General features: G+C 43.6%; 1 protein-coding gene across 1 annotated transcript in view; it reads right to left on the bottom strand.

Moving 5' to 3' along the window:
* Positions 1 to 13,191: 13,191 nt before the first annotated feature.
* ANKRD33B (ankyrin repeat domain 33B) overlaps positions 13,192 to 24,548 on the bottom strand; it is a 59,535-nt gene continuing 48,178 nt past the window's right edge. Inside the window, exon 5 of the mRNA XM_068933745.1 lies at positions 13,192 to 19,321. Coding sequence (XP_068789846.1) covers positions 18,471 to 19,321 — 851 coding nt within the window. The 3' untranslated portion in view covers positions 13,192 to 18,470. The remainder of the gene's footprint in view (positions 19,322 to 24,548) is intronic.

The raw sequence follows: 24,548 nt of genomic DNA, 5'->3' as shown, positions 1-24,548 counted from the left end.
TCAACCTGTTCCAATGCTCTGTCACCCTCACAGGAAAGAAGTTTTTCCTCAGGTTCAGCTGGAACTTCCTGTGGTTCAGTTTATGCCCATTGCCTCTTGTCCTGTCGCTGGGCACTACGGAGAAGAGTCTGGCCCCATCTCCTCGACACCCTCCCTTCAGATACTTGTACACATTGATGAGATCGCCTCTCAGTCTTCTCTTCTCCAGGCTGAACAGGCCCATCTCTCGCAGCCTTTCTTCCTAGGAGAGATGCTCCAGTCCCCTCATCATCTTTGTAGCCCTCCGCTGGACTCTCCCTTGACCTGCTGGCAACACTCTGCCTAATGCACCCCAGGATACCATTGGCCTTCTTGGCCACAGGGGCACATTGCTGGCTCATGGTTAACTTGTTGTCCCCCAGGACTCCCAGGACCTTCTCTGTGGAGCTGCTTTCCAGCAGGTCAGCCCCCAGCCTGTCCTGGTGCATGGGGTTATTCCTTCCCAGGGGCAGGACCTTGCACTTGCCTTTGTTGAACTTCAGGAGGTTCCTCTCCACCCAGCTCTCCAGCCTGTCCAGGTCCCTCGGAATGGCAGCACAGCCCTCTGGGGTATCAGCCACTCCCCCCACTTCAGTATCATCAGCAAACTTGCTGAGAGGGCACTCTGTCCCTTCCTCCAGGTCATGGATGAATATATTGAACAAGACTGGACCCAGCACTGACCCCTGGGGGACACCACTAGCTACAGGCCTCCAACTCGACTCTGCGCCACTGACCACAACCCTCTGAGCTCGGCCATCCAGCCAGTTCTCAAGCCACCTCACCGTCCACTCATCTAGCCCACACTTCCTGAGCTTACCTAGGAGGATGTGATGGGAGACAGTGTCCAAAGCCTGGCTGAAGTCCAGGGAGACAACATCCACTGCTCTCCCCTCACCTACCCAGCCAGTCATTCCGTCATAGAAGGCTATCAGACTGGTCAAGCATGATTTCCCTTTGGTGAATCCATGCTGACTAGTCCTGATCACCTTCTTGTCCTCCAGATGCTTAGTGATGACCTCCAGGAGGAGCTGTTCCATCACCTTTGCAGGGATGGAGGGGAGGCTGACAGGCCTGTAGTTTCCTGGCTCCTCCTTCTTGCCCTTTTTGAAGACGGGGGTGACATTGGCTTTCTTCCAGTCCTCAGGCACCTCTCCTGATCTCCAGGACCTTTCCAAGGTGATGGAGAGTGGCCTAGCAATAACATCTGCCAGCTCCCTCAGCACTCGTGGGTGCATCCCGTCAGGGCCCAGGGATTTATGGATGTCAAGTTTGGACAAAAGATCTCGAACCTGATCCTCCTCCACCAAGGGAGAGTCTTCCTTTCTCCAGCCTTCCTCTCTTGTCCCCAGGGTCTGGAATTCCTGAGGACTGGCCTTAGCAGTGAAGACTGAAGCAAAGGCAGCATTCAATAACTCTGCCTTCTCTGTATCTTTTGTCACCAGGGCACCCGCCCCATTCAGCAGCGGGCCCACATTTTCCCTAGTCTTCCTTTTGCTATTGATGTATTTGAAGAAGGCCTTCTTGTTGTCCTTGACATCCCTTGCCAGATTTCATTCCAAACGGGCCTTAGCCTTCCTTGTCGCTTCCCTGCACACTCTGACAACGTCCCTGTATTCCTCCCAAGTGGCCTGTCCCCTTTTCTACGTTCTGTAGACTTCCTTCTTCTGCTGGAGTTTTGCCAGGAGTCCCTTGCTCATCCATGCAGGTCTCCTGCCCACTTTGCCGGATTTCTTTCTCAGAGGGATGCACCGGTCTTGAGCCTGGAGGAGGTGATACTTGACTATTAACCAGCTTCCTTGGACCCCTCTTCCTTCGAGGGCCCTACCCCATGAGATTCCCCTAAGTAGGTCCCTGAAGAGGCCAAAGTCAGCTCTCCTGAAGTCCAGGGTTGCGATCCTACTCATTGCCCTGCTCCCTCCTCGTAGGATCCTGAACTCCACCGTCTCATGGTCACTGCAGCCAAGGCTGCCCCCAACCTTCCCATCTCCAACTAGACCTTCTTTGTTCGTTAGTACAAGGTCTAGCATTGCACCTCTCCTCGTTGGTGTCTCCACCACCTGGGTCAAGAAGTTATCATCAATGCTTTGCAGGAACCTCCTGGACTGTGTGTGCCTGGCTGTGCTCCCTTCCCAGCAGGTGTCAGGGTGGTTGAAGTCTCCCGTGAGAACCAGGGCCTGTGATCGTGAGGCTACTTCCAGCTGTCTGTAGAAGGCCTCATCGACGACTTCTTCCCGATCAGATGGCCTGTAGTAAACCCCCACAGCCCTGGTTATCTGCAGCATTGCAAAGGTTATTTGTAATTAGCGTTTATTTATGTCTAATTTCAACAGCATAGTTTACCCTGTTCTCATTGGATGACCTGAAACATAAGACTTGTACGTTTACCTGTGGTAGTATGATTGTCACATACTCCTGGTTATGTAACGAAAATATTCATAATAATCTATCTCACAGAAAGGTAAAGGGGATGGTATGGGCATATGTCCTTGTCCCTGTGGAATAACGTTCTGTATAGTCATTATCTTCAGGGAGGAGGAAGTTGTGGGTGTTATAAACCACTTCTCATGTCCCCTTCAGATTTGAGTATATCAAATTTAAAATGAGATTGAAGTCGAGGCCAATGCCTTTAGGACTGGGATTTATTAATGTTGTCTAACCTTTCTTAATTGCAACAGGGAAAAGGTGGGGGTGCCAGTAGGGGTTCGATTGCCATTATAGCTGTAATAGATGTTGCTGATCAGAGCACTTGCCAAAATGATGGAAAGAATTAGGAAGAGAAATCTCAGTTTTAGTTCATTTTCTTTGCACACAAACCTCCTCCCTCACGAAACAAGACATTTAAATATAGCTGATGAGAGCTGACATTAGCCTAACATTATCCAATCTATCAGCAAAAGAGGGATCCAGATGATAGTGGCTGGAGGAGCCTGGACGAAAAGAAACCAAATCGAGCCTGCAGTGGTAAATCTTCATCAGGCTTCTCCAACAGATGGGTAAAATTAAATTTCCAGTGTTGTAGCTGTAGCTACAGGTAAGTGTTGTGCATGATAATGCTATGTACAATTAATAAAGGTGTCTGACTATCCTAGAGCATTGCCTTTTCTCCTCTGAATTGCTCTGTCACCCCCGATGCACGCTTTTTTCCTGAGAACGTGGAGGTTTGTATTTTGCTTGTGGCTGTGTATGTGGATCTCTGTCAGGAACGTCTGTTCATTGGTTGTCCTTATCCTGAAAAACTTGCATCTACTAAATACTATTTCTCTGTGTCTCCTCATTAAATGATAGCAGTGGTGTTTAGAGAGGAAGCCAGAAAGGAGAGATGGAAAAGGTGGGTTTATACAAAGCAGTCCGTGAATGAAGACTTCTGAGTTCTGTTACAAAGACTCTCCCCTTTCCTTCAGCATCCCGAGCTGAGGTGAGAAAAGGAATACAATTTTCTGAGAAGGTAATTTTTTACTGCTTGGAGCTATTGGGCACATATGGATGCTGATCATTCCTGCAAAATGCACTTCCAGCCCTGCCAGGGACAGAACGGAAACACGGATACCAAACCCACTGCAAGCGTATATCTTGTGAGTGACCTTGAAAGCACCTCGGTAACACAATCTCTGCTGCCCAGCTTGTGTTGAGATATTTTTAGAAAAGTAAGAGTGGCTAGCATTTTATCGAGCGCTCACAGCATTTAGAAAGAAAAACATTTGTAATCCACAGTGATTATAAGGATTATAAAAATTGTTTAGCTCTTAACGAGCTGTGAGCTCTATATTGCCAATAGTGAGGACTCATATATTGCCTTTACTGTTCTCTCACAGTGTTGTGACTAAAGCAAAATGTTTTTTATCCTTCATTTTGGCGAGCAAACAAGTGGCAGGTTATGAAAGCAGATAAAATAACTTCCTACAAGTCATTTTGGATAGACTGTCTCATGTGTCGATGGACACGTGCACCACGTAAGAGAGGATAATGATATCACTTTTCTATATATGGGGGAGTAAATGAACTGAAAAGCGCAGCAACTAACCTGAATTTCCTCTTAAAACAGAAATGCCTCTTGAAATGCAAAACAGGAAATTTAATTAAAATGGAAAGCAAAGGTTAGTTACTAATCTGTGCATTTGCCAGAGGCTGAAATAACTCGGAGTTCCGTTTCAGATTTGACTGAAAACACAGGATATGTTCAATGGTTTTTTGACCAAAATTACCCCAATGTGCCAGTGCTTGGAGGAGTTGGTCTGGAGAAAGAGGTATGGCAGTTTTCTCCTGTTTTACATTTATTTGTGCACCTCCTGTATTTATCTGAAAACTTTGCCTGACATTTTAAAAATTCATGTTTCTAAAGCCATGTGCATTTAATTTAGGCTTTCATTTTGCAGTGATGCATCACTCTCTGCAGTGAAGGTTAGCGTGCCACTTTTTTGACTTCTACAGACTTCATGATTCTTAAAAAAAAAAAAAAAAAAAAAAACAACTTTGATCATGCCCATGAATTCAAAGCAGCTTTTCACAAACAGGAGCCACAGACAGTGAGCTCCTGCTAAGGGACTCCTTAGGGCTAAGCTAGCAGACTGGTGAAAGAGTAAAGGGAGAGCCCACACAAGTAGTTCATGAGAGAAGCAGATGATATAGAATAGCTGGCAGCTTTCGACTGCCAGAGAAGGCCCAGGAGATGGGGGACGGTGGTAGGGATTGGGTCTGTTACAGTCTTGAGCCTGCAGAGGAGATGCATGGACCTGGGCTTTTTCACCCCTTTTTCTGCTGTTTCTGGGGTCTGATATCAGAGAATGAAGAAATGTTGCTCAAATGGACCCTCAAGAGTGCTCTAGAGCAACCTGCTGCTCAGAGCAGGGCTAGCACTAGCAGTATGTTGGATCAGCAGTGAGTTCACGATACAGTAATGGAGGACTTGGAGGAAGCGAAGGGTCTTGTAACTTTGTCTCTTGAAGGCCAACAGATTGGGGCACATACATGGGGAATATTGCACATTTAGTTTTATTTTTTTTAAGTATTAAAATCTGTGGTAAGTAGGACTTGTGAATACGACAGTAAACTCTTTTAAGTGTTAAGAATGGAATAGTAAGCCAATCAGCACAAAAACGAATTCAGTAGTGTTCTATGAAAGTGTCGTTAGAAGACCATGATAGAGAATAACCTCAGTTATCATCTTGTTTAAGAACTGGAGCATTTCCTGTGCTGCTCAGTGACCTCAATTTCCACCAACTAATTATATACTGAACGTACAATTCATTGATTTGTAAATGTACATGTCCTTGAATCATTTTCATGGAGGAGAACTTCAGATGAGGAATGCAAACCTATTCTATCAATGCAAATGTGTATTTTAACAAATTTCTGATTCTTTTTACCTACAAGATTTAGTATAAAGAAATACATATTATCTCTCTACGCTGTAAAAGCCAGCCCTGGGTGTATATTTATATAGGCTGTGGAATTGAGACATATTTTAGTTGAAATGAGACCTAATTAATATTCTAGTGTGTGTGCCTACAAAGAAAGAGAGTAGTCAGTTTTAGAATCTAAGATCTGATATTTTATTCATCCCAGAGGCATTAAGCAATGTGAGATCAGGTTTCATGGAGCACATAGTTTGAATGGACACCTTTCACATCCTTTTTGAATGTAGCTTTTCACTGCTAAATCTGAGATGCTAATAAAAGAAAAATTACATTAGAAGCTGAGTCCGTACTCAATTCCTCTTCGCTGGGAAAAAAACCATAATGAATAGCAAATGCAAGATTTTTTTTTCTTTCTCTTTTTACAGTCTGATTTATCATCCAGAACAGAATAAACACTGCTGGTGTGACAACTGTGACAGCTGGAGGGGTCTGGAATGAAAGGCTGAAACCTTAAGAAAGTCTTTCCGTTGAGCTTGTTATGAGGACATTTGTTAAACACACAGCTTCACTTTTTGCTGTGCCAAATAGCTCCTAGACTGTCCACACTGGAAACCTATACTTTATAGTACAAGAGCTCTGTTTTACATGCTAATAGCTGGTTCACCGTTAGCCAATTGTTTCTAAGATAAATATTTATGGAAAGTGTAGAGCGTGAGCTGAGTATTTATCATGACTCACACTATTCCTCTCTCCTAGGTTCATATACTTAGTTTGTTTATAGACATAGTCTTTTTCCTGGCTGTCAGTACACGCAATATAAGTCACTCTGTCTCGTGGTGGGGCCTTTGGAGCAGGTCCTTTGTTCAGTGGGAGCACGTTAAAAGGCAGAAACCTGTGCCAGCCCCCGGTATAGAAAATGTTAGCAACGGAGTCTAAGCAGAGCTCTCCTCAGATCTCCTACAGATTTTGTTTACTTTAGTGCAAATTAGCTTTTTCTTATCCTGTGAAGGCTCCGAATCTTTGAGAGAGGATTTGTACTTAGCGTTCCTGGGTCCTGTTCACTTCGGTGATACTCTCCAAGGTGTAAAGCTCACTTCAGATTTATTTTGCAGGATTGGACTATTAAACTAGATCTTTCACGTGAACCAAGGTAGGGCCCACCCAGCGTCTATCTCCTCAGATGCTGTAAGGCATATCAACCTTAAAAAGCGGTGGAAAAGACGACTTAGGAGCAGATCCTTTACTTTATGTGAGTTTTTGCGGAGCTCTGCAGAAGAGTGTCAGTATTAGACAGCTTTACGTCCTGTCTTCAGTTCTGGTACTTGGTGGCTACTAAACCGCTTTTTTTTTACTGGTCTCTTGGCTTTCTGCTGACTGCCAAGTGTATGTGAAGAGAATCACTATGGCCTGTCTTCAGGGAGTGAGATGAAATTTGCCGTGCAACAAATGATCCCGAGCTGCCTTTGTGCAGCTCTCAGGACTTCAAAAGCAGGGGGCTGGAGTTCAGCAGAGCTCCTTGCAGTAGCAAGCACTTGTCTCTGCAGTACTGCTTGCTGGAATAGGGATTTTGAAAGCAAAGATGATAGTGGTGAAAGCCTGAGTCAGTCTGAAAATGGTTGAAGGAAATGCTGTGGTGTAAATTAGATTACTGTATTGAAAGGAAAACAAATCACTATTGTAACATACAGGAGTATATGTATATCTTTATGTATACATGTTGCATAATTCAGTATTACCTGATTTTAATACCATGGGGAAATGCCCTGATTTTGCAGTGCCTAAGAGAAGGTTACTGTATTCCTCAAGAGAAACCTAAGTCGTTCTTTGAGGAATGCTATTAAAAACATATTAATTTACAGAAGCAATCCCAAGGTTACTGTTCTGCAGTTTCTCCCAGATTCAGGCTCTATTCAGGTGTTGCTTTTCTTGTAACCAAACAAGATTGCAAAGCAATTGGCAAGGTATCTGCTTAGCCCCGAGGTATTATTGAAGTGCTTTTATTAGTCAGAACTAGGCAGAGGCTTCATTCTTGATTTGTCATCCTTTATGATTTTGAAAATACAGATACTTCTTTGGCTGTTTATAAGGAGCTGAGATTATGTAATGAAAAGATTAAAGCGCAGCTCTTTAGGAATAAGAGCTGTACTACTTACCCTGAGAGGCAACTCTAAATAGCATTAGTGACCTACTGCTACTACTCGGAAAAGTGCCTAAATAAAGATGCCATCTTTGTGCTCATTATGGGCCACTGTATTTTGCTAGTTTATAATATGTACTCAAGGTAAAATGCTAGTGCTGATGTAAATGGAGAATATTACTTTGAGTGCTTTACAGTTCTAAAGGATAATATATGCTACAAGAAATGAATATGAGCCCTGTGTATTTTTAGACATGTTTGCTGGCATTAACAATACAGCTTCAAATGTGAAGAGAGAGGTGGCCTTGTTCTTACTGTGCAAATTTAACAGAACTACTTCTTAAAACCTTAATCTACCCCAAATGCAACTTGCTGACTACATCTGCTGGAGTTGGTTGGGGCATAAATTCAACGGGATCAACACAGATCTGGGTGGGACAGTTATTTGGCTTTATAGCCTTTCGCATTAATAGCTATAAGAGAGAAAGAAAAAGGTTTTCACATTCCACCACCTGGTTTGCAAAACCAGCGACTGAGGGGTAGGAGGAGGGATGTAACTTGTAAGCTATACACATTCTGCCTGGAGCTTCTCGGAGTCAAGGAAGCAAGCGAGACACCTAGTTGTGTCCCGTCTACTGGTGTCTCCTTTCCCAGCTCAGCCACTCTTGACCTCAATGACAGGCTGTCATACCCATGCTCCGGCCTGGCTCCCACTTGTGCCTTGCAAACTCCTAGAGTAAGTTCACTATACTGGCAGGTACTGTTTTGTTGTGGGCTAGGCTTCCTAGAGATGAGAACATGTCCAGGTATGGTCTGGTGTCTCAAAGCAGTGGCTAGCAGAGCATCCATGGTGAGACCTCAAGCTGAGCACGCATCTTTTCACTCCTTAAAAGTAAACCCTCCGCTGAATGCTAACAGTCAGGTAGGCCTTCCTCTTTGGATCCCCCCCGGGGATGGTTTGGCAGACAGGCAGAATTTGGGTATGCTGTTTACTCATGGTAAGCTCATGGTAGCCGCTGGGCCAATCTAACGCTGATCTTCTGAAAGAGAAATGCTGCTGCATTCTTGGACATGTGCTGGCCCTGCTGAAGTTGGGGCTGGGAGGAACAAAAATAGGATCTTTTAAGGAAGGTCCAGTTAAAAAATTAAATGAATACAGCTCACATATTAAGCCAGGACTACTTTTGTCTAAGGCACTCAGAATAAGCAAGTCATGAGCATATACTTGGCAGGTGCCACAACTATACCAAAGAGAAAATATATGCATGAGTGACTAGCAGCTTTCGCTTGCCTGGCTTCATCATTTCTGTAACACAGATGCCATCTTCTCCTCCCTTCCCTTCAGCTTTTGTGGAAGAGGTAGGCAGCCTACCTCGCAGTGTCTTCTAGTGATGCCTGTCCCAAACAGCCCTGTTCCACTTCCCTGTAACTTATCCTCACTCGAGCTGCACTACTGGAAGAGCTGGAGAGACACCCCTGGTTGTGTGTTATTGCTGTGGGCCTCCTAGAGGAATGCCTCTCACGAGGGAAGATGCTGAGAAGGCACCTTTGGCTTGCACTGAAATCCCCCCTGGAGTCAGCTGACTTGACAGTGCCTGAGGATGACAGAGATTTGTACATCAGGAAAAAAAGCAAACAGTTACTCAAAGAAATGGCTTTTCAAGCCTTTGAGCAGCCAAACGACAAACACCCACAAACCCTGAAAGAGCTTATGACGTATCAGAAAGTGTTTCTGAGGGTTTTCAACAACTTCTCCTGTTAGAGGTTAGTCTCTGGGTGTCATTCTGTCCAAGTCAGTTATATGAAAGGTGCAGGACAGCCCTTCTTCTTAGGGACCAGCCTGAAGGACCAGAACATGAGGTGTGTAGGCTTCTTCAGTGTGGGTCTGTGTGGTTTAGAGCCAAACACTACCAATGGAGGAGTCTGGCCAGCTGCTGCCACTGGCATTTCTCTGCACGTTGCCTGTCTTTCACAGTCGTTGAGGCTGAGGTGAGTCAGGCAGCCTGGGGCAGGTGCCCAGCTCCAGAGGAGGCCAGGCTGGGCTGAAAGCCCAGGCTGCTATCTGATTTATATGTTTTTAAGAGCTTAGTGGTGAAATCCAAGGAGGACACTGATGACAGGACTTCATGGTAGAGCCCTGTGATGCAGCGAAGCCCAGAGCGCAAGCAAGGACTGCAGGTACCTCGCTAGGGGCAGCCAGGTGCTGTGTGGTCACTGTCTTGCCTGCGGGTGCTGCAGACAAGATGGGAATAGTGAGGAGACAGCGTGAAGCACTGTAGAGGGGCCAGAACACGATTTTCTGGTAATGCATATGAGTAACCGCATAAAAAGTATGTACATGCCCATTAGGTCCCTCAGAAAGCAATGTTTACACGAATGCCTAGAGCATGGTGTTTAGAATATGGACTCAGATTTTGAGAGATTTGAATTTCTAGCCCACTTCAGAGGAAGTCCTTGCTATCATGAAAACTGATTGCTTACCAGTAAAATGCTGGCAGTTATTGTAACAATTTCATAAGATTTGCCTGTGAAAACAGATGTGAAAAAGCCTTTAAATAGCTCCCTGCCCTGTAAGCGTCCCAGCTTTTGCTGATATTCAGTCAAGGGAAAGAGGCCTGTATAATTAATGTTAGCAGAAACACATTCTAGGGAATGCTAGGAAAGGCATGAGCAGCACCCAAGCTATTTCACAGGCACAGCTTTTGCTGCAAAGCTCTGGGTGCAGCTTCATGCTCAAGAGCTCCAGCTTCCCCTCCTTCCCACCACCACAGTTTTCTTCACCTTGTCTTAAAATGTCAGCAATGTCACCAGTGCATTGATATATGAGTTTGCAGGCAGCCTGCAACAGTATCTCTGAGACAGAAGCACTCTTCATGCATCTTAATGGGGCTGTTGATTGTGAAACCTGAAGATAACGGTTGGCAGCACTGTTAAAACTGAAGCTGAAGGCAGCAGAAAACATGTTGAAGTTCACGTCCAAATAACATGGCTGACTACTGTGCTGGCTGTATTATTGGTGGCAGGGAGGTTCGCTGTTTGTCTGCATCACACATTTAAATCCCACCAGATGAATTCAGTACAAGCTGTGTTTTGTAAAGAGCAGGCCTTGGGAAAACTCGCAAAGAGGGAGTGACTATAATCCAGCCTGGAGGTCACAAAAGCACAGATTCATATTTCATCGTCTGCCTCTGACAGTGCTGTTGTCAGGCTCGCTTTGTTCCTAAGCCGGGGCTGTGATCCTCCAAAGACAGCCTTGAATTAAAGATTAAGCCAGTGTTTTACTTGACGGAAAAACAGAGCAGTTCTCCAAGGAGAACTATTACGATACGGTTCTTCACCCGGCATTGCACGCCAGAGTCTGAAGCTCCCGAATGATAACTCCAAGCTGTAGCAGGGTGCTGTGGACTGCCAGAGAGGAAAGGTCACTGGTAGTTGCAAGGCGTTTCAAAGGAAGACTGCTAATTAGCTCAAGGTGAGTAAAAGGCACTGAGCTGCTCCAGGAGGTGCCATTTGACCCTGTCGGGTATGAAAGAGCTCACCAATAAAAAAGCTTTAGAAGAGACACAAGTAACTTGGTGTCCTTTTGGAAAAAAGCACGTTGCAAGCGAAGCAGAAGGGATCAGCACAAAGCTCAAGCGAGAACTTGACACACGCGAAGCGTGAGCCCCTCTGTGCAACGAAATGGCAACTTTCCGTATTAGTTTAGGCCCTGCATTTTATCTTTGGCTTTCTTTGATAGCTTAGTCGGTCATGGGAACCTTAAGCATGAACCTATTGAGGTCCATAAATGGGTGGGTGGTTTGGGCAGGTGATTACCTAAGAAAGCGGAGAATTCAGTTTGAGTGTGTAACTGGTCCAAAGCGATCCAAAACAGGATCTTACAGGAGGCTGCCTCATCTCGACTGGGAAACCACATGCAAGCGCTGCATAGTGTGGGCGTGAATGTAAAAAGGGGCCAGTGCGATCAAGCACATGAAGGACACAAACCACAGCTTTCGCAAGCCACAAGTGAAAAAACAGTCATGGAAATATCTGCAACGTGAGCGCATTCATAGTTTGAGCTTGTGGAACGAATTTTCAAGAGCAAAACAAAGGAAAATCAATTTGACTGGTCTGTGCAGTTCTCCCGTTCTCCAAAACAGTGGTGTTTTATTTTGCTCATAACAATACACGTTGGGAAGCTGAGAACACAGCTTTTGAGAAGAGATGTCAGGCAGTCAAAGCAAACGTGTGTAAGGCATTTTAACTAATTATTAGATTATTATAAGATCCCTTGCATGGAAACCTGGGCAAAAGCTGAGTGACAACTATTTTGCCATGCTTTCCTGGGAAAGCCGCCAAGCTGGTAATATAACATGTCGGTTGCCTGTACAACTAAATTTGCATTGCCTTTTGAAACTCTGTTTCACCTTGTGTCAGAATAGCACTTTTCGTGGGACAATTACTTAACCGAATCACATACCGATTTGTTTCTAGTTAACACTGCCACAGGGTAATGCAGAACGTCCCAACGCAAGTGCCTTTTGCAAGACTCTCGCTTCAACATAAGGGCAAAAAGCGCAAGGAAACCTTCGCTCCCTCTGCCGCGTGCAGTGAGAATGGAAATATTTTATCACCTCTGTCAGTGGAAGGCTGCCTGCGGATGCTCATGCCGAAAGCATCTGTGGTGGCTAATGCTGCCCTGCACTGATTTTTGGTTACTACTGCGCTGATAGTTAAACACCACACACGTGTGCATACATGCACACACACACACACGCGCGCACACACACACACACACACACACACACGCATACATATGCACACACAGAGTGGGCATGTTTGTACAGTTCGTGGGCCTGTTTCTTGAGCTACGCTTACAAGTGTTCGCAGTTTGATTGGTGCCTTATGAGAAATCACTAAATGCATTTCGGGGAGCGCCCACTAGCATGGATTTTGCACATCCGCCTCTTGAGGGGTTGTATTTATTGTTGGGTTGTGGCAAGGGAGCGCGTGCAAAGTAGCAAACTGTAATTCATGTTGGAAGCTGCTACAATGGGAAAGGGAGAAGGAACCACCAGAAAGCCCTTCCTTCCCCAATCTCTTCTGCTTTCCTTAGAGCAGACCAAAACAGTAGCATTCGGCGTGCTAACTGGCCACAAACGTTTACACAGTTTTGGAGATGTAAAAGAATACCACGAACATTGCAAATGTGCAGAGAGAGAGAGGTGCCAAATTCACACCTGACTAGGCAAAATTAATATGCATACTAACTTTAATTACATGACCAAGCATGATTTTTCACAGAAGATTTTTCCACGCAAAAGCTTCATCGTATTCAGGCAGCAGGCAGCTGCTCTCTCTTTGTAGCCTCCCTGTTATGCCCTGAATGAATGACTCTTAGAGAAAAATTAACTACTGCTAGTTGTCGCAGAGCAGTCATCACTAATGTATTTGAGTGCTTCACATCCTCCCTGGGAGGTAAGAGGCCTTTTATATGTATGTATTTAAAAATATATAAATATTATTTTATAGGAATATTAAATAATACATAATATATACACATATAAAATATATTAAAACAGTATGTTTATATATAAACACATAAGATGATAAAAATAACATTTATTATATAATTTATGTATAAAATGATATATATGTATGATTATGTTACTTACAAGTAGTTTTATAAGTATGCTTTTATTTACTACAATGTATAATTAATATAATTTAATTATATAGTTATTTAATAGCTAGGAAATGAAGGTATTCACTCGTTTCGGGCACCCAGTTTGACAAGTTTGGGATGTCCTTATTTAGCATTATAAAACACTCTGTGGCTCTGGCTAGAGTTATTTGTGCTTCTCAGTGTTCAGCAGTTCTACAGTCAAGGGCAAAAGGGTCTACAGCTGACATTTTCCTTAAATGCCATATTTAGCCTTACATAAGAAATCTGCAGAAGAAAATTGCTGTTCTCCAAAGCCATGCGCTTTGGCTCTTCGCATCTGCCATGCAACATTCTGCAAATCCAGGTTGTCAAATGGAAAATATTTACAGATCCTGGGAAGAATCCAGCAGGCGGGATTGATGCAGAACTATTTCTGTGTGAATTTTGCAGCTGGAAAGTGGTATTTCTGAGGAACCTGTTTCTCTGCCACAGCATATTTGAAGCCCTGATTTGTGTTTTTTTGCCCTAGAAATGGCCTCTTGACTATTCTGTGGGCTGTCTGTGTATCAAACTCCTCTGGCCGACAGGGCAAGCTTGGTAGTCTTGAACATTTTGAGCACAGGTGCTCATAGAATGACATACGGGAAGTTGCTTGTGAGTTAAAAAGCTCTAAGAATTTGTTTACCTCTTCATGGCAATAGGGGAACTTATGTGAACATACACCATCACTGCTGGCAATACTGAAGCGATGCTTCTCAAAACAGCAGATTAATTATTATTTTGAGCTCGTAGTCACCTTAACCCATAACATTTTGGTAAGACTAGAAGATCTACAGTCTAGAAAGCAGCCCTGATGGCCAGCCTGCTGGGTGATAGATTTATTTAGGTGCCTTATTTTCAATAAACTGTTGAAGGCATTTGCCCATGTAAACCTCACACTGAGTCTTTTACAGCTCTCTGTCCAAAGTTATTGCTCGATAAAAAGCTTCAAAGGGGAACGCTGAGATGTTGCAGCCCTCATCCAAGCTATTAGCCCATTTATTTCTGGCATAAATAAGGACAAAATCAGTTTGTCTTGTAAAATTTAATATCCATGTTAGCACACAAAGAGGTAGCCTGCTGAACACATAGGTGCAATTGGATACCTCAGCCCTTCAGAAAAAGCTTCTCTTCATGTTGGTTGTTTCCTTTTTTTTCTTCTTCTGTTTTATACTACTTTGTGGGATATTTGCTGCAGTTACTTTACACGAGAGCAACTGATAATTCCAAAGACTGAAGGTGTGGGGAGGTTTTTTGGTAACACTAACACTTGTCTTCTCCTGATTGCTGTGGCATTTTGCAGGATTTTCATTAACAAAACAAAAAGAAGCTTAAAGCATTTTAATATGCGTATCATTACCTCAAATTAAGTAAGCAAATCTGCTTGCATATGGTGTACAAACCAAATATCTTGCAGTCAGGAAAGTGCGCATATGTGTTCCAAAGCAGCTACTCAAAACAACTAGGAAAGCCAATTTCCAAAAACAGGAGTCATTGAATGAGGCTCATACTGAATCATATTCTTTTTAAATAATACGTTCCTTGGCAGATCAGACGAAGCCTTTATTGCTGCTTTTACCTCTTGTCTACACAGTAGTCGGAAAAAATTGAGTCAAAAGCCCATCCTGTTTTAAATCAAAGACACAGCATAACCATCACCATATTTTCCTTCCTTCCTCCCCCGTCATTGACTTGTCCACTCTTGCAATTGCCCAGGGTACTTTTCTAATAATGTTTCTTTAGCAGGTTTCAGAGACTTGGAATTCAAAGATTTAATTGCAAAATTTACTATACAGAGAGTGTGCAGAACTGTCAATCCAAATTTTGCTTGCCTTGAGATGATTACTGGGTGGTTCATCAGCCGGTATCTCTGCTGAATACACCCTCTTGCTGGGTAATTAGCAAAGTAATGAAGAGGCTCTATGGCTGACCCAAATGACTGCCCTGGTTTGTAATGCTACCTCTGTTAATTTAAAAGAGAAGAAAAGAAAAATGTAAGACAATTCCCACTTCTTACAATTCTTTCTGCCCTACTTTATGGCTGAAGTCAGTGAGCATCATTAGGCAGCTCCGCACCCTGGTGCTTGCTCAGTCTTTCCAAAGGGGAGCTCCAAATTGGCATATTGGATCCTAATTTCAGTTACAGTTTTTGGAAATTTCTTGATGAAATGCAGATATTTAAAAGAAAAAAGTCCTCAGAGGATATTACAAATCTGTATGCCATTTTTCTCTGCAAGGTGTCTTCTACCAGCAGCTGTAAGTGCTGTCCCTTAACAGGACAACATGAGCATGCAGGACCATTAAGAAAATTTCCAGAAAAAAGGAGATGGAGATAGATGCCCAGTGAGGATTTTTGTCAAGGCCTAAGGAACAGTTTTTGCTGGCATAAAAAGTAAATGAGTACTGTATAGCGGCACAGAGAGCCAATTGCATGTAAGTCTGTGTTCTTGTCTGAAAGGCTTTCCACTGGGGTTGATAGTCTCATCACTGCCACACCATAGCTTTCAAGGGAAAAGCGAGCACAATAGTGTTTTAGCATGTGCCGGGAAGCCTTTGGGCTGTCGCTTTCCATCATCGTTATTTTAAATCCCTCTTGCTTACTGCAGAAGTAATTCAGCCCATCAGGCTGCCCCCATGAGCATCAGGCAGCAGGATGCAGCATCACGCACGGGGCAGCCCTCGAGAGCTCTGTGCCTGCAGTTCCCAACCGAGGAAGCTTAAAGCCTTAAACAGCTACAGAAAATTCAGTCACCCCCATCTCTAGTGACACCAGGGTATTGTCTACTTGCAGTAAAAAATGTGCAGGTCATATAAGCAACTGCTCCTCTCTGCAGAGACACAGCCAACCAAAGCCCAATGCAGGGACAAATGCTGTGTTTTTCTTTTATTCGTAGGGAAATATTCACGAGGCATGGAAGTCAACTCGTTTCAGGCAAACTGAACTGCTTTCAGATATTACTGATTAGTTTGCTGGTGAAAGGGAGTGAACTTTCAGTCTGCTGAAAAGCGAAAGGCAACATCCCCAAATGTCTCTGAAGAATAAGGTCTCCAATAAGTTTCACAGCTTGTGCTTCTTTTAATGGAAATATCACATATTTATACACACATATATCATAAAGTACAAAGGGTTAGAAAACAGGCTTCATTATCAGCCCCTAATTTTAACATCTGGTGCGTTAATCCCTGAGAGCACCTGTCAACTGTATGTCTCCTGCAAGTGATACTGAGAGTGCAATTTCAAGGGTTCACCTTGCAGCACAGGTTGCTTTTGCTGAATCCGAATGCTAAATATTAAGTACACTGGGCTGGCAGTAAACAAAAATTACCAGCTAAACCGTTCAATACACTTGTCTTAACAACAAAAATCCATCCTGACGGCTTTGCCACAGAGAGCTAAAACGTTATTCTCCCTCTCCCCAAATGAAGTGAGTATCAGCTTCTGCCTTATATTCCCGTCAGACGAAATCCAGCACAAGATTAGTGCCTATGAAATGCACTGAGCTGATGTCAACAGCAGCAGCTAAGGCCTACTCAGACTCCAGCAGAGTGATGCCATGAGCAGGACACACAACAGCACATTTCATTTCAAATTGAGCAAAAACATAGGCTGAGTATTTCCTGTATGATCTGCTGTTTGCCTTTGACCTCTACTTTTTATGAATATGTCCTTCTTCAGCAAGCAGCAAGTATAGAGCCCTTCCTTACCAGGATTTGCCAGGGTTTAGCATGACTGACTTTGAGTAAAACCAAAGACAGCCCTCATATGGACCAAAAGGACCTGCAGCAACCAGTGGGGATTACCACTTGCAAGAGTGCTCGTGCATATCAAGCAGTGATGTGTTGCTGTAGTACCAAGTGCTACTCTCACCAACTTGGCAGTTTAGATCAAGCTTGGGATGGGAGAATTGCTCTGAAGGCCTTCATCTTGTGAGGGCAGTATGTCCCCCATGTCCGATTAGCGTCATGGTCTCCAGAGAGTCTGTGACAGGATGACAGACATGGCAGTCTTCCTCTGTGGAAGAGCATGGCCTGTTCCTGCTCTAACTTCAGCATTGAGGAACGCTTTTTTTCCCTGTGTTGAGACAGAGGAGTGAGGTACTGTCGTCTCCAGGCACTCAGATGCATAATATCAAAGTGTACAGTGACGAGTGGCTAAAGTTTCCAATCCCTAGTGGCTGAGCTGTCTGATCCTGCATCTCTGACTGGATTTTCACAGCACATGGCTGTACTTCATGCATGCTTCAATTTCTGGAAATTGCATGATTATCCTGTCGTGGCTATAACCTGGAAAGGTCCTAGAGGTGAAGTTCACAATAAACCTGGTCTGTTTTTTAACAGGAACTTAAATATCAACAGCAACAACAACAAAGCCTGCCTATGGCTCACCAGCTCCCTTGTTTCACAGTTAAACGCAATGACAAAAAATTCCCTGAGACTAAAGAGGAGACAACAGAGAGCAGATAGAAGGAAACTTAATGGGAGAGGTAAATCTTAGGTGACCGCAGCATTCCAAAATTAGCTCATGTTCTCTGATGGTCTAATAGAAATCAGGCCCTGCACCTGATTTATACCTGCGGAGGATATCAACACCTCAAACTGCAGAAATATTTCATATACAGCCCTTTTTATATTCAATAGAACAAAGAACAGCATTAAGAACTGCATCCGTACAGACTGTGTAGAGCTGCAGAGTTTAATACCTATCCTATCTTAAATTTTGATCACTGGAATTAAAATGCCATAAAGTGCTTAGCATCTTCAGATCAATTTGTAGACCTGGATTTTCACTAGCCACGAACACCGTGGTATAATTAAAACGTCTCATCATTACTATAAAACCTTGCAACACATCTACCTAAACAAGGGGATGAAAGAATACCTAGTGTCAAGAGCACAACTCCTTAATTTTGTCTGTTACAAAATGAACAAACACAAAATATGATCCTTTCAGACACAGGCTCGTTTCATGTCAAGGTTTTTCTCAGTCATTCACCTGGAACTGGAAGAAAGCAAACCACAAAGGGACTGCACCATTTAAACTTGTTATCAACAACAGACAGGTGAACTCTCCTATGTCTTCCACCCCCAAGTGCCTTCGCACTCCAGCAGACATACTGTGGCACAGCCCATGCCCTGGTACTGCACCATTAACGGCCATTATTCAGTATTCCAGCTCCAGGCATAATGCGCATGCGCGGTGGCATGCAGTCTGTTATCTTGCCCAGATAACAAGACTAACGGCCATAAAACCTTACGTGCAGTTGCCAATAAATCAGGTCCTGCACCTGGCAGGAGATGCCTGCCTCTGTTTTTGAGCCTCTGCTGCTTTTTTCTTTTCCAGTTCCTCCACCTTCTTCCGTTCCTCTTTTAGCTCCTTGTATCTCCATTTAGGAATCTGCAAATACGGGTCATCTTTAGCGCTGCTCCTCCGTCTTGCATTTTCTGGCTGGTAGGTGGGTGCAGGTGCCTTGCTGATGCGGACTTTGGGGATGACAAATCCTGGTCTCACACTGCTCCGTCTCAAAAGGTGGAGCGGCAAGAGGCTTGCTTTCCTGAGGGCTACAGTGCTCACTTGAGGTACCACAAGGCTAGCGGGCTGCAGACTGGCTCGACGGTCTTTCTTTTTGGGGATCAGCGTGACTTTGGAGTTCTGAAATAATTTCTCATAGCTGCTAACGTGGTCTTTGTCCTGAGATCGGATTTGCTCGGCTCTCTGCTTCCGAAGGATTTCCTGCACGGCCAGTCTGCGTTTTCCCACAGAAGGTGGGCTTCCTGGGCACACAGTCCTGCATGACAGAGCAATAAAAGGACTGCCTAAGCTTGTTGTCACCCGGACCATGTGATCAAGGACCCCATCTTCTTCTGGGCCACGGAAAGCCCGGAATGAGACTGCTGATCTCATGCACTCTGAAATCCTCTGCAAACAGCTCTTTGGCTCTGCAGCCTTAGCAAGAAGTTCCTTCATCTTTGGCCATTCTGGTTTATACTGATCACAAAACTGTTCTGGGCATGGCCTGTCCATCAGCTTTTGCATGATGAAAGCAGATTCTGACCTTCCTGTGTAACAAGCCCATTCCCATGAAGTCAGTCTACGGCTTGGGTCTGTTGCGTGAACATTTGCCCCTTAAAGAAAAGAAAAATAATTGATGTTAATTAATGACAGTGTCCGTATTTCTGTTGCCATGATCAGAGTTGCATCAGGCAGATCCTTTCAAGAAAATATCCCACACGACATACTACAATATTTGTGTTAAAACGTGCAATAAGGAGAGATTGTGGTTCTTGATTTTCTGAAATCTTGATGGATACTTAAAAAAAAAAAAGTTATATATCTGAAATTCTCTTAAAACAATGCACATAAAGTGCATAAAGAATTTTCAGCTGTGTTGAATTTCATCTGCCATTTTAAAATCCATTCACTCAGGCTTGTAAGAAAGACTGATGAGCACGGAAAGAAACAATTCGATATACAAAAATCCTTCACTTACAGATTAATGAGCTTTGCACTGATCACTGCCACTCAGAGGAGAGATCTTGAACTAATGATAAAGAGGTCCATGAAAACATCAACTCCATGCTCACCAGTGGCCAAAAAAAGCAAATAGAGTACAAGGAATTACTAGGAGGGCATAAAAAAGAGAGAGAGAGAGAAAGAGAAAGAAAACAATATGTGTACAATTCAAGTTCTCTGTCTCTTCTTTGAAAGGACACAGTAGAATTGTGTCCATCAGTAGGATGGTGACAAGGGTGATCAGATAAAAGGAAAGTTTCCATACATGTCAGAGCCTGGATAAGGGAGTAGATGAACCTGCAATCTGACCCCAGAACAGCTCGTCTCCTGCAGCTTAGACTTCCACCCTTGAGCAAATGAAGCAATTGTTATCAAAAGCTGGCTATTATTCCCCATGTGAACTAGCCACAAGAGTTTTGCATGGTCCAGAATATAGATTATGTCCTACAAAACTGCCTTATAATCAGTGGGAAGGCACTGGCCCCTTGCCTAGCTGCTTTAAATCTAACTGAGCTCTTTAACCATTCAGTTGCAGTTTTCATATATCACTAACCCTGTAGCTACTTTCTGAGTTTCTTTTAAGTTTTAAGATGGGATATGAACAACTTCTGACTTCTTGAAGGACTTTTCTGTTGGCTGAAGCACCAACTCCAAACAGCCAACAGAAAACTGACCTACACCACAAAAGAAAAGATATTCTGTCACATTGCCTTGGAAGATGGAATCGTCCAGACAGTGAGACCCGAGTAAAGGGCCAGAGAAACATCATGATAAATTATTTTTCTCAGCATGGATTATCTTGATGACAACATTTCAAACTGGCATGAGGGGGACTACATATCAGGAATGGCAACCAGAAACCAGTCTACAATGGCTCCAGTAAAACATTCCAGACAAATGAAGTTCTGTCACTACAGAAAAATCATAGGAAAAAGGAGTAAGGGGAAAGCGATCAGAAGTTCGGTTTTAACTCTATTATGTGCCAGCTGATTCCTGAGCCCCTGAGGAAATACCTGAAAAGAGGATGCTAGAGAAATAGTCCAACAGTCAATGTGAATGGAGGGAGACAGCCTAAGCAAAGAGGTTGATGAGCATGATCTCAGTTTAAATGAAGTTTGCAGAAAGGATCATTCAGAGACCAAGTATAGGGATACTTCAGGGACTCAAGCATGAGGCCCAGACTGGAAGGCAGAGAGGCAGCAAAGAGGAGGAAGAGTTAATAAAATAAAAGAGTTCACTAGCTGTGGACTGAGAAAGGGATTGTGAGAGCTCAAAGGCAGCAAGATTTGAAGAAGCTCATGGCAACAAAAGCTACAGACAAATATCAGTGAAGGGTGGATGGAACCAAGACCCTGATGTTAAGCCGTGTTCTCCTCCTGCTTGACTAGCCTGGTTTGAACCCATCCTACCTAAACTTTCTATCCCAGCTCCTTCAACAGAAATCAATGCTGACTTCATACCTTGTATCAGAAAATCTCTTCTAAGGCATGGTTGGGGTGACTGAGCACTGGAATAGGTTGACCAGAGAGGTTGTGGAGTCTCCTTCGCTGGAGATATTCAAAACCTGCCTGGATGCGATCCTGGGAAATATGCTCTAGAGGACCCTGCTTGAGCAGGGGGGGGTTGGACTAGAGGATCTCCAGAGGTCCCTTCCAACCTAAACCATTCTGTGATTCTGTGATTCTGTTTGTTATAGTGGTATGGTTTCTGTACAAATCCAGAGACATTGCTAAACAAACTTGTCATTTAGAAGAATGTCTCATCTGGATGAGACATGCATAGTCATGTCCCTTTTAAAATGTTATAGCACTGTTATTGTCATTCCAACGTAAGTGCGGCCTACAGGTTTTCTTATAGAAAAATTGCATCAGCCACGTGCCCTGATTTTTCCAGGAAAATTGCCCTGAACACCACTTTTCAACAAAACTAGTTTCAATATACCTGCCACTTTGGGATATCAGTATGTTGTTTGACTAAAAAGGTCTAATGTCCCTTGAGCTGCAAAACCGACATCCTTTCTGATATGTTTGCACTGGACAACCACAGTGTCAGCTGTCCAGCTCAGCTGAATCTGAGACCCTACTGGGGTTTCCTGAGGGAAAACTATGCTCCTTTTGCTTGGCCTTGCAATACAAAAGGACCCAGGGAAAGAGATAACTTCAAGAACATCAGCTTCTGTGATTCCCCTTCAGACTCCCACTGACGCTCCGACTGACAGTTGGGATTTGAGCCAATCTATATTCCCCACAAAAATACTATGATGGGCCTGGAAATGCTGAACTAGACATAGCGCACCTTCAAGTAACATTGCCTATCTTGCTTAGCAGGCTAGGGGAGAGAAAGGAGTAGTGCAAAGAGTCACAGTGGGTCATTTAGTGAAAACTTAGAAGACCTGCAATAAGCAGGACTTTGGGTTAGGCAGCTCCTAGCAGGAGCTTCAGGAATAAGCATCAGAACAGAGGGAAAAAAGCAAAAACCACAGAAGACCTTTTTCAGGAGTGAATTGGTGCAAGTGGCTGAGGGCAGCTGTTTACAAAGGAGAGGGAAAAGCCGGCAGCAGGAGTGGCCAGCCCATTGGGAAGTGCTGAGCTTTCAGACTGGGAGTGAAAGGCGGGCACGCATCTGCCAGCGAGCTATTTTATATACAGTATTTAAACCCCAGAGTCTCTGAATCTACAACCTCTCCAACGCTTTCAGCAAGGCAGCACTGAGTTTACACTGGAGATTATGGCTGGGCTGGAGATGTGAACTAGGGCTGGCATTTCCATGCTCCCACCCGCGGAAGCTCCTTGCCGAATGCTGACAGCACTGAGGAGCGGGCAACGTCGCAGCCTGTGATGAAACACAGCCAAGCGACTCTTGCTCCCTTTGCGCTCAGAAATCACAAATTCACATGCGCTAAAGATTCACTTTGAAAGAGTAAACGTTATGGCCAAGCGTCTAGTATCTCCGAGTGCCTTAATCTTGCAGTGATTGACCTTGGCCACCCTCCAGGAGCTCAAGTGTCAGAAAGAGCAGTCGCTTGGAAAATCCAGTTGCAACTGTCTGTTGCTCTTTGCCTCTTCCTCTGCCCTGTCTGACTCTTGAACCACCACTTAAGCAGCTTGGAAGGTGACTTATTGTCCTTTACGGACCTCCTGCGTTGCCATAAGGAGGTGCCAGTCCCTAGAGATCTCACCCAAGCCACTAGAAGGACACTGGATTTTAAAACTGCCTTGATTTAATTCTTTCTAAATACACACACCTGTTTTGTAGCTGTATAAAAGTCAGAGGTTAGGCAGGCAGGCTCACGGCTGACTGTGGATGTTTTCTCCCTATGTATCCATGTCTTACTTTTTAATATAGAATTTTACTGGAACTTTGGGAGCTGTTTCTTTTCCTCCAAAATCTTTCAACAACAATTCGTTCATCTTCTTCAACAAACTAGCAGTCACTCGTTATCCCTTAAACTACACACTACTTCTAAATCCATTCTGAACAAACAGCTCCCTTCCTATGTTTCACCAGACTGTGCAGTGCTAAAAAAAAAAAAAAATCCACACATTAAAATGGCTGCAGGTAATTTACCACATTTTCTTTGGGGGCCATATTTTGAGCTGAAAACGTGCAGGCCTGCAAAGTACCCACTAAAACCTATAAATAAACTGCAGTTTGGGAACTCAGAGTATATTAGCTCTATACCTCTTTAGCTGACAGATGTTCTTTGATGTCCTCGCTGTCTCTAATGCACAAGCAGGAAGGTACAACTTGACGTAAGTAAATCCTATATGGAGCCTAACAAAGCCATTTTCCTGGTTGGCTCAAGGTTGTTTCCCCTCTCAATGTTTTCTTTGCTCATATATGAAATATGAAGAAGAGTCATGATGGAGAAGGTGGCTGTTCAGATCCGAAAGGCAGCAACCACCTACTAAACTTTGATGCTGACCCTTTTTGTACAAAAAGTTTAATAACTAAGACTGAGTTACCTGCAAAGATGGGCAGCAAAGATGGGCATAGCTTCTAGTGACCAAAACAGAAAGAACAAGCTTCCATCAAATCTTCAGTGACAATAATAGAAAGTCATGATACTTGAAGGTCAATCTGACAAGCCATAAGGTCTCAGGATCGAAGTTTCATTTTAACTGACAATTTATAACTAGCATTGGAAAATTCTGAGCTGGCATGTGCGCGAAGTGCATTCAGAAAAGAGCATCTGTATCGAGCAGTACTCTAGCTCTAACAGTCCTTTTACAATTTTTCTTCATAAAAATGTAACTGCAAAATGAATGATCTGATTTCAAAACGCTAATTCCAGCATAAGAGGCTAGAGAACCTTGCAAAAAATAACTTCCCAGTTATCTGATCATTTTCTATGTCATATCGACATCTAGAAGCTGGATATTATGAAAATGGATGAATGTAATATCACCATGCTTGATAAATGCCTGTCTACTTAAAACATCCACATCTTGAAGGGTTAAGGCTTCTGTGACAGCAAAATGGCTGAAATTAAGTACTTCTTCAAGATCTCAAGTCTGTAATGAAATGGATCTGTCAGATGCTGGATCCAGGCTAATGGCAATGCAGTCTGTTATTATTTCCATAGTATTCGGTTTGTGTTAAATATCTGCAACTATATTATAATAATATATATTACTATAGTTATAGTATTTACTTATTTATTTGTACTAATTATTTGTTATTTATTAACTACTAATTTACATATTCCTTATTTCATGTAAGAAAAACACACAATCTTGTTGCAAAAACACCACTACAGTGTTTGGCCCTGCCCGTGGTCTGGTCCTGCTCCTTTAGTGGATGTTGTCCCAGTGTCTCTTGCCCTTGAGAGTTTCCCCT

The sequence above is a fragment of the Struthio camelus genome, chromosome 2 (assembly GCF_040807025.1).
Source record: "Struthio camelus isolate bStrCam1 chromosome 2, bStrCam1.hap1, whole genome shotgun sequence".
Lineage (NCBI taxonomy): Eukaryota > Metazoa > Chordata > Aves > Struthioniformes > Struthionidae > Struthio > Struthio camelus.
Note: the sequence above shows the minus strand (reverse complement) of the source record. Positions and strands in the feature narration are given on the sequence as shown.